The following is a 14647-nucleotide window of genomic DNA, read 5'->3' as shown; positions in this document are numbered from 1 at the left end:
CCTCAGGGCTCTAAGGACCGCAGGGCAAGAAAGGGCTTTGAGGCACCCCTGCTCTTGCTGCCTTCATAGAAGTCCCCCCCAACTCTGCTCTTTCTGAACCAAGGTCAGCCCCTCTGCCTCCTAAACCAGCCATCCAGCAGCCCTGCCCACCCCTGAACTCAGGCCACACTATGGCCAGGCCAGCTGCACCCTTGCCAGGGCCCCATGGATTTCCGGGCCTGGATAGAGGGGGTGGTTAGCATCCTGCCCCCTCTGCCCCAGCGGCCCCCAGGCCCAGCAGCCTCCCTACCTTAGCAGCCCGGCCCTTGTCCATGCAGTCAGGGTTCTGGCAACGCAGTCCCTTCTCTTCTTCCAGGCTCCGGTCCTCTGCAAAGGAGAGGAGAGGAGCGTTACTAGTTGGGCGGGGCCCAGGGAGGGTGCGCCCCAGGCAGAGGCACCCTGGCTCCCCAGGGCCCAGGAGCCTCCCGACCAGAGGACGGGGTGGGGCGGTCTCCTCAATGCACCCTTCAAAGGAGGGCAGTGTCCCTTTCTCTTTTAAATGCCAACTTATCTGCACAGGAATCTGTGTGCAGAGCCCTTTTCTTGTTGCAGCTCCCTAGGGAAATTATCCAGATTCCAGGGGGAGAAAACATCTTTGGAAATGAACTGCTCCCTCTCTCTGTCCCACTGATGGGGGGTGGGGAGGGGAAAGGGGGGTGGCTCAGTGACCTTGGGGCCCCAGGGTTCCTGGGGGATTCCTGCAAGACAGTGAGGGGAAAGGGGGACTCCAGGGGTCCCAGATCCCTTCCTACTCCTTCCCTCCACATTGCAGCCTCTATGGATGGTCTCCCTCGCAAGAACCTGGGGTGGTCCCTTCACCAGCTGTCCATCTTTGACCCAGAACCTGGCCCCCTCCAAGCTGCCCCTCTTCCTGGGGTGCAGCAGCAGAGGGGACAGGGAAAGGGGGCAAAGAGGCTGCCCACCCCGGCCAGCTTGCAGGGCCAGGGGAAGGGGTGACGAAGCGCGCCCTGACATGGGGACAGAGTTTGGACCCCCACAGCCCTGATTCTGAGACCGGCGTCTACCTCCCATCTCAAGCAGGCCTTCCCCAGAGGAGGGGGCGGGCTGAGCCCCTGCCTGCTGAGGGGAAGGAGCCGGTCCTGCCCTGTCCTTGATCTCCCCCCTACCCCCACCAACTCCCCAACCGGCCCGCGATGCCCCTCGCCAACGCCCCTCCCCGAGCCGGCGCGGAGGCGGCCAGGCCAGCCGGCCTGCATGGCGGGGCCAGGCCGGGCAGGGGGCCCCGCACTCACCCATAGAGGAGGCGTGGGGAGGCCGGGAACGCGGGAGGGGCTGGGGGCGCTGCGGGTCGGCGCGGGGGGCGAGCGCGATGGAGGCGGGGGTGGGGGCGGGCGCCGGCAGAGTGCCTGGGGAGAGGCCGGAGCGCTGCGGCCGAGGGACCCTCGGCTGTGAGAGGCGGGGCGGGGCAGGTGGGCGGTGGGAGGAGCGGAGTGGCAGCCCCGCCTACGGGGCGGGACCCTGCGCCCCGCCCCCCGCGCCCCTCCTCCCGGCGCCCCGCTGGGCAGAGCCTGCACCCGGCGGCGCGGGGCATCGGCCGGGAGGACGCGGCTCACCCTCCCCCTCTCTCTGAAAAGTCGTGGGTGTGACTAAACGCCATCCCTCCACTCCCCACACTTGCTCAAGCCTCCCAGCCACCTCGAAAGAAAACACCTCTATTTTTGATGTGGTCGGGAGACATTTTCTCAATCTCCTGCAAAGTGGAAATGAAGGCATTTTAGACAGCTCTGGTATTTCTCCTCGTCCGAAAGGTACCATCTCAGTGGAAATGATGCCTTCTTGTAGACAGGCACGCAGGTCAGGACAGCTCCCGGTTTCCTTTGCCACCCACCCCCAGCAGAGGCCTCTCTTCTCATTTAGAGATGCTCTCAGGGATGGGGTAAGGGTTCCATAAGTGGAGGGGACCTGGAAACTAATGCTGTTTTATTACTATGATCTTGGTGTTGTTTAGCATTTTAAAAACGTTATGAAAGTGTAAAATAAATAGGTATAGAAAAGTGCAGCTCTCATGAGTACACAGCTCAATAAAATTTTAACAAAAACGTATTCGTGCAAAATAACTAGCACCCAGGTTAAGAAGCAGAGCATCACCAGCCCCGATGTGGAAGTCTCCCTCGTGGGGGCTGTCAGCTTCTCCCCTCTGAGCGGCCGGTCCTGATCTCTCTTTCGATTAGTTTTGCCTGATCTTGTAGTTTATGTAAATAGCATCACGAGATACTTGGATAGCATCTTAATCATTACAAAACACTTTTAACTACAGAAATGGAGCCCTGGGGAGGTTGCAAAGACTTTCCCAAGGGACTCAGCGTGCTCCTAAGCCGGCCCAGACCCCACTGCACCTGGAGGTGGGGCTGGGGGGCCCTGGGTAGATGAACCCCAGGTATGGAAATTTCCCCTGGGGCCCAGGTCCCTCTCCCAAAGGCGACCCTGGTCCCTTCCCCAACGGGAGTAGGGTGTCTGCCCCCTTTCATGGACTGACCCTTGGGGACTCACGGGTGACCAAGACCCAGCCCCTTCCCTCGCACACTCTTGGCGGAGGGAACAGTGACGGATCCCAGGTCTTCTGGGTTCTCTGGATTCACTCAGCAAACATGCAGTAAGTCCTTGGAGGGCCTACCTTGTGTCTAGCCCTGAGCTGGGCCCTGGGGACCCATTGGTGACCCTGACAAACCTTGAGGAGCTCATGTGGGGCCCAGTGGGCAGCAAGGCCCTTTGGAAAGCAGCATAGGGGGTTGTTGAGAGGAGGAGGCTGTGTGCAAGAACAGCTGCACAAAGGGCTCCACCCATCAGTGTCCCGAAGCTTCCAGGGTGAGAGGGAAGCGATGGTACAGTGTCCCCCAGTCTGCTCTTGGTGAGTGTGAGCCTGGGGTTCTGAGAAGGGACCCCGCTAACTCTCAGCACTCTCAGGCCAGCCCCGCCTCACTCAGAGAATCACACAGTTCTGATATCCCTCTTGGAATCTCTGCTTCCTCAGCTGTGTGAAGGGCCAAGGACGCCCGTCCTGACTCTAGCTTGGGGGCAAAGGTAGCTGAGGTGGGAGACAGCCCTAGGAGGACCCTGATGGCCCTGCCCAAGCCCTGCCTGCCAGGATGTAGCTGGCTTCAGGGTGGGGTGGAAAGCATGGCCATTCTCCACCACCCAGCAACATCCCCTTTGTCACTTGGGCTTCCAGGAACCTGGAGGCCTCAGCCAACTCTGGGGGAGTTTCCCATGCACCCTCCTCAGTCTGGGGAACTCAGCCAGATGAGATCTGCTTGTGTATCTGAGTCCCTGTTAATGGGGAGTAAGACCAAGGGGACCCATAGGAGCAGCTAGTCAGTGGAAACAGCCCTGGAGCTGAGAGGCTATGACCGTGGGGCAGCTCCTGGGGGCTGCCTCCACCTCCTGCTCTCTCTCCCTTCAGGGTCCCCACCTGGGAATACCACTCTGACTTGAGTCAGCCTGTGTGGGTCTCCGGCTGCGGGCCCTTAGCCATCTCCAGGCAGACCTGGAACTTAGAACCTGTCGCCCATCCCAAGGTGCCAGAGTCTTTCTTTCTCAGTCTGAAACAGCCCAGCTGCCTTCTGGCCTCCATGGGCTCTGTGGCTCTCCGGCCTCCATGGGCTCTGTGGCTCTCCATCCTCCTCGGGAAAGTCAGGGCCCCTCCGCCAGGCAGACCAACCCACACGCCAGCATCCCCCACCCTCTATCTTAGTCACACGATGCCGTTTTCCCTTCTCCTCCAACACGGTCTCCACCACAACTGGCCGACAGGGCGCCTGGGCAGAAGCCGGCCGGCAGACATGTTTTGTTTGGCCGAGCACAGTGCTTCAAAAGAATTTGACTTGGTTGCCAACTTTAAAAAGTCAAATTTCACATAAAAATCCAGATTTCTGGCTTCCATGAACAAACCAGAGGAGCCTGGCAGCTCCGGACCCATATTCCTGATGGCTCCAGTGCCCCGATTGTGTCTGCCTGAGATGGACACACCCTTCCACCCTCCATAGTCCCCATCACTCCCTATCGCCTCACCTCAACCCCCTCCCTCTGTTACTCACTGGGGTTCCTGGGACGGAAATGAGCTTCTGACCCTGGCCCAGCCCTTCCTGGTTCTGTTCCTCTGCCCCTGCCATATCCTTCTCATCTCAGTCTGCTGTCTACTGACACCCTGCCCACTGTCGAAGGCCCAAGTCGAATACAGAGAACATCGGAAGGCCCCTGGATCTCAGAACATCCAAATTCCAAATGAATTACTCCCTCTTCAATCCCATTGTCCTGGGATGGGCCTTTGAATTGACTTTGGACCTGTCTTCCCCACTGGACCACTCCAGAAACACCTGCCGATAGCAATAGTTCTAACTTCCGGGCACCCATAGGGCACTGTGTGCTTATCCCACATGGTCTTATTTCAGAGTCAAACCCTCTGCAGCATAGTCTAACCCTAAAAATCAGCCGCTGGCCATTGCAGCTACTAAGCATGTGCAAAGGGGCTCGTCCACACAGATGTGCTGTGCATGTGAAACCTTAGTGCAAAAAAAAAAAAAGAAAGTAAAAATCTCATTGATGATTTTTTTGTACTAATTATACTGATTATATTTTGAAATGGTAATGTTTTTGGAATTTATTAGATTAAATAAATTGTATTATTAGAATTCATTTCACTTGCTTGTTTTTGTTTTGCCTTTTTATTTATATGTTTTATTTTATTTATTTTTAGCTGTGCTGCACTGCTTGTGGGAACCCTAGCCCTCAGCAGTGAAAGCATAGAATCTTAACCGCTGGACCGCCAGGGAATTCCCTGTTTTGTATTTTTTAAATATGAGTAGTAAAAAAAATCTAAATGAAAGCAACTTCCCTGGTGGTTCAGTGGTTAAGAATCTGCTTACCAATTCAGGAAATGTGTTCAATCCCTGGTCCAGGAAGATCTCACATGCCACGGGGCAGCTAAGCCCATGCACCATAACTACGGACCCAGTGCTCTGCAACTAGAGAAGCCAGCACACTGAAACGAAGTGCACATGTGGCCAAAAAAAAGTAAACAATGAAAGTTCTAGGGGCTAGCACTTTTCTAAACAATTGAAAGAGGGAGGTTTGATGGTCATGCCCATTTTACAGGTGAGGAAACTGAAGCTCAGAGGATTGGGCAACTTGCCCAAGGTCAGGCAGCTTGTGAGAGATGAGCCTGGGACTTGAGCCTAGAACCATAAAACTCCAAGTTTGTACTCTTAACTATTAGGCCACACAATCCCTATGGTGCCCCATGGTTCCTGGCACAGATATGTGCTTAGCACGTGTGAACTGATCTCTTCATTGTCACATAAGTTTTCCCTTTCCCAGTTGGCTCTAGGCTGAGACAAGTGTACAAGAAATCACACTTGTCATTCCTCAGGGGAGCCCCTTACCTGTAAGTCTCCCCTGACACCATGAACTCTTCTGTCTCAAGGAGACAGAGCTTTCCTACCCAGCAGCTCCCAATCCCGAGCCTGGCCAGGCAAAGGCTGCCCCTCCCAGGAAGCAGCTGTGGCCTTGAATGCCCCCTCCCACGCAAACCCAGCCCTCCTGGGAGCCTGTCTCTGGTTGGGCAGCTGCTGCGGGCTCGGCCAGAACTGAACCCCATCATCAGGGCAGCTTGCAGAAGGGCAAGATATGACCCAAAGCTGCCCAAGAGCCAAAGGGGTGTGTCCTGAGCAAATGCCTACTGATCTCAGGAACCCCCCGCCTCTCCCAACCGAAGATACTGGTCAGAGCATCATAGCGGCCTGAGAAAGAAAGCCCCGTGTAGCTTCGTGTGGTAGGGCAGTCAAGTGGGGAACAGCTGGAGGAGGAACCTGGACCATGGCCTCTGATGCTGTTCCTGACTATAGCCCAGAACAATGGCATCGCCTCCTGAAAATAGAGACCCCCATCCTCTGCCCTGCCTACTCGCATGCCTGGACTCAGTAAGAAGACATGGGAGGACACATCAGAATTCCTTTCTGAGGCCACAGAAACTGTCCACACAGTTCCTGCACACAAGCCTGGGGCTGGCCAGCCACTTCCTGTGGCCGAGGCTGCTGTGGGCACCTGCACATTTGTCCACCACCACAGACTTCCTCCCCAAGGTCCTTGGAGGAACTGAGAGTGGCCGAGGGAGGAACAGGAGCAGGACTGCAGAAACTGGTGTGAGATTCCAGTTCAGGACAGTCACGCTCCGTGCATAAGCTTCCCACCGCCCCCTCATCGCGGGGCTGAGCCGGAGCTGAGGCCCACAGCCCACCACTGATGGGCCCAGGCCAGGCACTGGCTGGATGCAGAGGACAGAGCCCACACAGACAGCTGTGTGCCCGGCTCTCCCACTCGCCTGCCTCAGCTCACCCGTGAGGCCTGCTCACACGCTGTGACCCACCCACCATGTGCTGGGGCCACGAGGCAGGGGTTTGTGACAGTGAACAGGGCCTGGTCCTGCGGCTCCAAGGCAGAGGACGGGAGTTGTGGCATTGTGGATCTGGACACCAACACTCAGCACGCTGCTGAGCGCTGACTACCCTTTCAGAGCAAAGGGGACTGCAGGAATCGTCCCTGCCTCAAAGAGGGGGCATGGAGATGCCAGGAGCCAAGGGAAGCCTTGGCATGGGGCACGTCCCCTCTAAATGCTAGCCGTGGGACCCTGGAGACGGCCCTGGCTGGAGGGGCTGGGGGAAGGGGAGGTGGTTCACAGAGGTTGCTCCAGAGCCCTGGGGATGGCCCAACAGCAGCAAAGCTTGGTTGGCACTCCGCAGTGACTAGACCCAGAGACCCAATAAGAAGCGGGGGGATCTGGCCCCTGCTGGGCCTCCTCGGCTGGTGTCTGGGACTGTCTGTTCTCTAGCCAGACCTTGGCCACCTTCCCTGCCTCTGTGGATAGGAACCTGCCAGTTGAAGCAGGACAAGGGGACAGGACTCAGACTGCACCCCGTGCTACTGCCCCCAACCCACGCTCTGGTTCTAGAACGGTGCCCGGCTGGGCTGGAAGAGACAGTAAACTTTCTGCCCAGCTGGCCCGAGCCTTCCCCTGCAGTTCTCCCGCCTCCCCCTGCTTCCCTCCCAGCCTCCTGCACAGGTGCCTATGATCCTGGGCCCCAGGTGGGCAGTTTGCCCACCCCACCTCTCCCAGCAGCCACATCCTCCTATCCACTTTGGCCAATAGGACAGCTGGCCGAACAGGGCTTCTCACAGACAGGACACCTGTCATTTATGCCCACCAGGCATCCAGTCTCCCCTCTGGGAGCAGCACCACCCTGCCTGCTGAACCCACACCCTACATGATCTCTGTCCATGGCGGATCCCAGGCCCACCCATCACATTCTGAGCCTTCTGGCTGCAGGGATGGACCATGCCAGGCTGGGAAAGGTTCCCGCTCCTCTGGGTCTGCAACCTGGAGAAGGGGGCAGAGCCTGGGGCCTGAGACGAAGCCAACAGAGAAAAGGGCCGAGGCCTGAGACGCCATGCCCTGCTGGCTTCTGCAGGCCAGACCTGGACTCCCTTTGTCCTGGGCACTGAATTGTCCCTACAGAATCGGAGGTGAATCGGAGGTGCTGGCCTGAGGCTGAACGCTCTGCCAGGCTGCAATTAAATGATCATGATAACAGCCGGGCAGGACCATGCCCTTGCTTTGCGGCAGGCAGCGTTTGAAGGGCTCCATGTGTCACCCCAGGTAGTCCCCTCAGCAACCCCACAATGCCACAGGTATCATTATCCCCATCAATTCAGCACCAAACAGTCCGTCGGGCTCAGCATCCCCCACCGCCTATGCTGTCTTAATCTTTTTTTCATGTGAAATCTTAGTTCCCTGACCAGGGATAGAACCCAGGCCCCCTGCAGTGGAAGTGTGGAGTCTTAATCACTGGACTGCCAGGAAGGTCCCAGTTGCTGCTTCTTGAGGGGCTTAATCTCTCTGTGCTTCTGTTTCCTCACCCACAATGAGGAAAATAGGAGACATGGCACATGTCCTGGGGTCTTGAACATGAATGTTCCAGAAAGACTCATCCCACCACCTGGCCTGGATTGTGGAGGCAGAGTCTAGGCCTGAAGCACAGCACCGGCCACTGCTGCCCCTAGCCCCAGCTGCCCTGCTTCCAGCCTAGCTGTGGGGCCCATGCTGCCCGCCCTGGCCTGAAGCCCCCCTGGATCCTCCAGCTCAAGCACCTCTCCTCCACCAGCAGTGGCTTTCAGGAGGGGCCTGGTCCCCATACTGTTGCTCAGTAAGTGACTGGCAGCGGCACATATATGGTGAGTGTGCCATAGGCTCTGGCCAGAGGGAGGCGGCCAGGTAGACCAGGTGTCCAAGCCTCACAAGTGCCCTCCTGGAAAAGTGGGCCTGCACCTACCCCTGAGGTCCTCGATGATGTCCAAGGTGGAGCTCCAGGAGAAGCGCTCCACAGCCCCCAGCTCCAGCTCGGCCAGGGCCCGAGGCAGGGCCTCCAGCTCGTAGGCACCCCGCTTCTTCCAGTAGAGAAACATCCTGAGGTCTGGGCAGGCCTTCCTACCCAGGCCTGTGCCCTCAGAGCCTGGGTAACCCCAGGGCCCCGGGTCCCCAAGGCCTGGACACAGTGGGTGTAGAGACTGAAGAGGGCTTGCAGAGACCCTAGGGCTGGCCTCAGGCCCGGCGAGTGCGACCGTCCCCGGGGAGGGGAGCATGCTGGGAGTGGCCGGGGGCCTCAGAGCTGACCAATGGCCAAGGCCCCAGCCCCACACAAAGCGCCTTTCTTCCCCTCCTACAGACATTTTACAAATTTCAACTTCCCGGCCCCCTCGGAGCCCCCACCAAGGGGATGGGCTGGCCGTCTGTGGACCGCAGAGGCCCGGAAAAGAGTCCAATTGTTCCGTGATCTCTTTGCTAAGATAAGTTTTCAGAAGAGAAAAATGTGCTGCTCCAGGAACAATTCCAGCCCCCAATCCCTGACCTCTGACCCCAGCCCCCAGCCCCAGCTGGACCCCACAAGATCTCTTAATGAGGAGTGGAAGCACCCATGGGGTGCTATGGAATGAGCCCAGAGTTGTTTTCAGCAGCCTGACTGGGCCCCCTCCCCAGGAAGCACAAGGCGTTTCCCAGCTTCCCTGAGCAAAGACTGGGGGAGGCCTTCAAGGGTCAGAAGGCACGAGCTGTGGGCCAGGCCGAGGCCCAGAATCAGCCCTTCCGGCTCTCACCAAGGGCCCTTCCCTCGCTGGGCTGGCCAAGCTTCTCCAGCCTGCCCACCTGCCCCTGCCTGCCTCCTCAGACCATGTCACCTACACTGATGGTAGCGCCATGCATGGAGCCTGGGCAGGCTGAATGGGTGCAAAGGACTTTAGGCATCACCACGGAGCTTCTCAGCCCCCTGTCCAGTGGGCACAAGGGGTGGGGGGCAGGGAGGATGGAAGGGGTGGGGGCCAGCGCAGATGGAAGGGCTGGGGTGGAGGAGCTGGGTGGGGCAGAGCACAGATGAGGAAACTGGGACTCAGCTAACAAGGAGCGGAACTTGAGTTTGCACATAGGACTATCTGGCTTCAAAGTCAACTCGAGGGGGACTTCCCTGGTGGCCCAGTGGCTAAGACTCCCTGCTCCCAATGCAGGAGCCCAGGTTCATTCCTGGTCAGAGAACTATATCCCATAGGCAGCAACTAAAAGTTCATATGCTACAACTAAGACATGGTGCAGCCAAGTAAATATTTTTATAAAAGCCAACTTGGGGGCCCAGACAGCCACCTGGGGGAGAAGCTCAGTGGTCAGAGAGCAAAGGAGTGGCCCCATGGGGATCCAGGCTGGATGGGGAAAGAGCACCATGCTCAGCCTCCCAGCCAGCCTCCGCCACGTTGCTGAGCCCGCTCTGTGTGACCCTGCCGTGGCTCCCCAACTTTCCAGGGTGCCAAAGAAGCTAGCCTGAGTGGGGGCAGAGATGGCTCCCTCCTGCCCAACCAGATACCTGGCAACAGAGAGGCACAAGGCCTAGGCAGGGGGAGTTGACAACAAAAGGCTCTACTTTCTGGGTGGTGGGGTGGTCACCCCAGGGCTGTGGCGGGTGGGAGGGTGGTGGGGTAGCCATCCAGGGAGCCTGCATACCCCCAGCTGAGGGATAAGGTGCCAAGAGGCAGCTCAAGTAATTCAAACCATATGCCTGCATGCCTGCCTGCCTGCCTGCCCACCCGCCTCCTCCTCCGGCCCAGGGCCAGGGCCAGACAAATGCAGCCGGGCCCTTTGGTCTGTAATCACTGGCTCCCACGAAGCCTGGGCCCACACGAGGTGGGGGGCACCTTGGCTCGTGTTTACAGGCAAGTGGCCAGCATGGGGGTGCCAGACCGAGCTCGGGGGAGTCAGATGATTCTTTCCTGGCAGCCGCGGCTGGTCTCAGGGCCCACCCAGCAGAAGCCGGGGTTGCAGAGTGCAGAGTGGTCCCTGAGCAGTTACCCAGTCTAGACCCCCCTGAGTCTAGGCCCAGAGGTGCTACTACACTTGGCTGTGTTTTCAAAGCAGTGAGCTCCAAGGACATCACAGCCAGGGGGCTGGGGGAGATGTCTTCTGATTCTCAGCTTTGGGGTGAATCCAAGGAGCCCCCTACAACATGCACCCACCTGTGGAGGCCTAGCTTGGGGGCTGCTGGTGCTCAGGCCCCGGGGCTGCAGAGATGAGGCCTGGCTGTGCCCCTCCCACTCCCTGGGGCACCTACAGACTCCTCCGAGAGGTTCTCTCTGTCCTCAAATGTGCCTCCTGCTTTCCACCTCCCTGCCCTGGCTCATACAGTCCTGCTGCCTGATGTCCTCCCCCAGTTCCCACGAGCATCACCCACACTCCTCTTGTCCAGGCTGGAAGCCCCCATCCCCGGCTTGGCCTCCATCCTCCCTGTGCAGGAGAGCAGGAGGCACCCGGGGGCTCTGGGAAGACCCACCCAGGCTAATAAATGGGCCCCCACAGTGTCCCAGGGGGGCCCACCAGCCCCCCCCACCACCACCATAAGGCAGGTGTCAAAGGCAAGTGGACACACCTGGGTCTTTTACTGGGTCTGGGGGAACCAGGAAGCTAGACAGCTAGTAACCCTGCTTACAAACGTGGGGAGGAGGCTCTTTACCACCTCTGAGGGAGCTGAGGTGTGCATGTCTGTCTGTTTGTTTTTTTTTTTTTTTTTTCCTTTCCTTTTCTTTTTGGCTGCGCTGGGTCTTCGTTGCTTCATTCTCTAGTTGTGGCAAGCGGGGGTTATTCCTTGTTGGGATACTCGGGCTTCTCATTGTGGTGGCTTCTCTTGTTACGGAGCACAGGCTCTAAGGGCACACAGGCTTCAGTAGTGGTGGCTCCCAGGCTCTAGAGTGCAGGCTACGTAGCTGTGGTTCACAGGCTTAGTTGCCCTGCACAAAGCATGCGGAATCTTCCTGGACCAGGGATCAAACCCATGTCCACTGCATTGCAAGATGGATTCATTTTTCTTGTTTATATATGCATGTGTGTGTATTGGCTGTGTATATACATGTATAGATGTGTATATATACGTGTGTGTGTTGGCTGTGTTGGGTCTTGGTTGCTATTCATGCTTTTCTGTAGCTGTGGCAAGCAGGGGCTACTCTCTAGTTGCAGTGTGAACGCTTCTCACAGTGGTTGCTTCTCTTATTTCTGAGTTCAGGCTGCACGAGATTCCATAGTTGCAGCACGTGGGCTCAGTTAGTGCAGCTCCCAGGCTCCAGAGCACCAGCTCTATAGTTGTTATGCAAGGGATTATTTGCTCCATGAATTGTGGGATCTGCCCAGACCAGGGATCGAACCTGTGTCTCCTGCATTGGCATGCAGATTCTTTACCATTAGATCCCCAGGGAAGCCCATGTCTGTCTTGTACTCTGCTCTGTCCCCAGATGGGCAGAGTGATGAGAGTCACCATGGGCCTGATGCCATGCTGAGCACAGTTCACACATTATCTCCTTTAATCCTCATGTCAGCCCCATGAGGCCTATACTATTAGTCCATGTCAGAGGTCATGGTTGAGGCCAGGGGCCATCCAGAGCTGGCAGGGGACAAATGGGGGTGAACTCTAGAGCTGTGCTCTCACCGCAAGGCCACAGTGCCAGGCCCTCAATGATGCAGTCATAGGGTATAGAAGGGGCACCCTGCGCCCAGAGGGAGGCAAGATGGCCCTGAGCTGGAAGCCCGCCACCCCACAGTCCCAGGTCCTCCTCTCTGCCTAGCTCTTCCTGGAAGCTCATGACGTCTGGACAGGGTGATCCCGGGGGACCCAGGAGACCAATGGCTCATACCCTCTACTTGGCTTGCCCCTTGGAGTGGGGAGCCTTGGTCCCAAGCAGGGAGACCCCAGAGATTTTTCCCTATTGTAAAGAGCTCCCACCGGCCAGGGACCAGGGCTGTGACAGGCAGAGGATGGGCAGTTGGAAACCTGAGGCTGCTTCACCCAGTTCCTGGCAATGGCCTTGGACATGGGGAGGGGGGTCAAGGCGCTGGCAAACCGCAGCTGTTTCCTTGAGAGCGGAAGTGCCACGTGAGGGCCTGAGCAGGGGGCCCGGGAGGCCCGCTGAGTAAGGGGCTGAAAGAGGAAGAGGAGCAGGTGGCCCAAGCTGGCCGTCAACTCCCATGCCCGCCACCTCCCAGCCAGCCACAGTCAACAGAGACCTTGGTCCTGGGGGGACCTTCCCTTCCTGAATTCACAGAGCAGGGGCTCCCTGGGTCCTCTAGATGCCCCTCCCTCTTCAGCCCTGGCTGACCCCGTCCCACCAGGAAAGCTGAGGGCAACTCCCTGAGGAGTGGACAGGTCCAGGGGTCCTGCCTCTGCCTCACTGGCTGGGAAGCCCCAGGCATGACACTTGCTGAAGCCTCAGTTTCCACATCTGTGAAAAGGAGTGAGGTGAGAAGCCACTCCCACACACTATTGTCTCTAAAAGGTCCCGCTCAGGTGGGGCCAAGCAGAGAACAAGAGCTCGCCCCCTGGGGATGAAGACCTAGGGGGTGGTCCCTGCATCCTGCCATGAGGCCCTGCCCCTCCCCCTCACCAGGCAAGGTCCTCCCTGACCCTCTGCTGTCCCCGGAGCCCGCCAGGAGCAAGTGACCACATCTTTCTTCCACCTTCCGGTGTGTGTGGAGGCCTGTCTGGACCCCCAGAGCAGTCTGGGAGCAGCAGTTGAGGGGGTGGGGTGGGGTTGGCCGCTAACAAAGCCAACACTGCCGGACGGTGCCCAGTGCCAGCTGTGCGGCTTGCGTGAGAAGTGGCCTCACGGACTGTGCCGTGCTTAAGTGCTCCCAGGTCGGACTGCAGAGCCTGTTAGGAATTATGTCTGGCCGGCCAGCCAGAGGCCCGTTATATAACACAGCACAGGGCTGGCACTAGCCATCCCCAGCACCCCCGCTCCCCCGCTCCCCAGCCCGAGAGGTGTGTCCCCACCCCCGACATAACACAGCAGACCTCCAGCTCCAGGTGAAGAGAAGGGTCTGCTCCCACCTACCAGAGGCCCCTGCCAAGGACCCTCCAGGGCCAAAGTGGCCGGGTGGATGGCTCCTCACGGGGCCAGGAGTGGCATGGAGACCATCTCCCCAGGCAGCAGGCATGCACCTGCTGGAGGGATGAACAGTAGGGGGTTGGCATGGGTGGCACAGACAAACAGTAAACCAATACGAAGCCTGGATACATGGGCCTGAAGCCTCAGCCACCTGTGAGTCCCTCAGTTTGGAAGGTGCTGAGCCCCGGGGCACTTGGCTGAGGGCCAGCCAGCCTGGCCCTTCAGCCTCCGCGAGGCCCGGCCCCAGGCCATCTCCCCAGACACTTCTTCGCAGCCTAAGACTACTGCGTCCCACCCCCAGCAGAGCAGGCTGCGCACACCATACCAGAAGGAGTCTGGCCCAGTGTGGGTCTCCCCCTACTTCTGCTGGGCCCACATAGCCCTTTCTCAAACTCTTGGGGACCCAGGGGCTGGGACAGAGACTTGTGAGCTGTTGGGGCATGATGGCTCCCAGGACAGGGTTTGCAGAGCACAGGACTGAGGTAGGAAGGACCTTGTGGTGGGTTTCCGCTCCATTCCCAGGGTGGGCACCACGGGCAGCTCCCCTGCAGCATACCCCATAGACGGGCTGTCCCAGCACTCAGTGCATGGATGGTCAGCACTGCTGGGGGAGAGTCCTGCCAGCAGGAAGCCCTGGGCCAGGCAGAGAAGAGGGCCCTGTGGCCCCGGCTGGTAACCTGTGCATCTTTCTCCCAGGCACTCTGACACTAACCCCCAGAAGCAGAGGCTCCCACTTGGTCAGGGACCTTAGCTCAGTCCTTGTTCTCCAGCCAGCAGCTGGGCAGACAGCAGGGACACTGACACCAGCCAAACCCCTCTGTGCACCAAGTCCTGGACCCAGAGCCCTGGAGATGGATCTCCTTTAAGCCGCTTAGCAATGCTGTCTTTGCATTACTATCTCTCCATCATCCAGAGTGGGAAGGGAGGCTCAAGAGGGCCTAGAGACCTGCCCCGGTCAGCTTGGAAATGGGCGGGGGCTGCTGGGAGAGTCTCCTCACCACCACCTCCACCCTGTGCCACTACTTCCTTCAGGGTCAGAATAGTCAAGCTCCACGTGCTACCAGGGTACAGTCAATTCATGGCCCTCCCTACCCATCGCTGCCAGCACCCTGGACTGAAACATGGGGGC

General features: G+C 58.5%; 1 protein-coding gene across 3 annotated transcripts in view; it reads right to left on the bottom strand.

The window, feature by feature from the left end:
• PLEKHG5 (pleckstrin homology and RhoGEF domain containing G5) overlaps nt 1-14647 on the bottom strand; it is a 51243-nt gene that overhangs the window by 29327 nt on the left and 7269 nt on the right. For 2 of the 3 annotated variants that reach the window (XM_042257337.2, XM_042257336.2), the window contains exon 2: nt 290-366. In XM_042257337.2, the coding sequence (XP_042113271.1) occupies nt 290-366 (77 nt within the window). Of the gene's footprint in view, nt 1-289; nt 367-1292; nt 1458-14647 lie in introns of those variants that run through there. The other variant, XM_027975700.2, reaches the window with a different exon arrangement.

The sequence above is a fragment of the Ovis aries genome, chromosome 12 (genome assembly GCF_016772045.2).
Source record: "Ovis aries strain OAR_USU_Benz2616 breed Rambouillet chromosome 12, ARS-UI_Ramb_v3.0, whole genome shotgun sequence".
In the NCBI taxonomy this organism is placed as follows: Eukaryota; Metazoa; Chordata; class Mammalia; order Artiodactyla; family Bovidae; genus Ovis; species Ovis aries.
The sequence above is the reverse complement of the archived record's forward strand: the minus strand, read 5'-3'. Positions and strand labels throughout refer to the sequence as shown.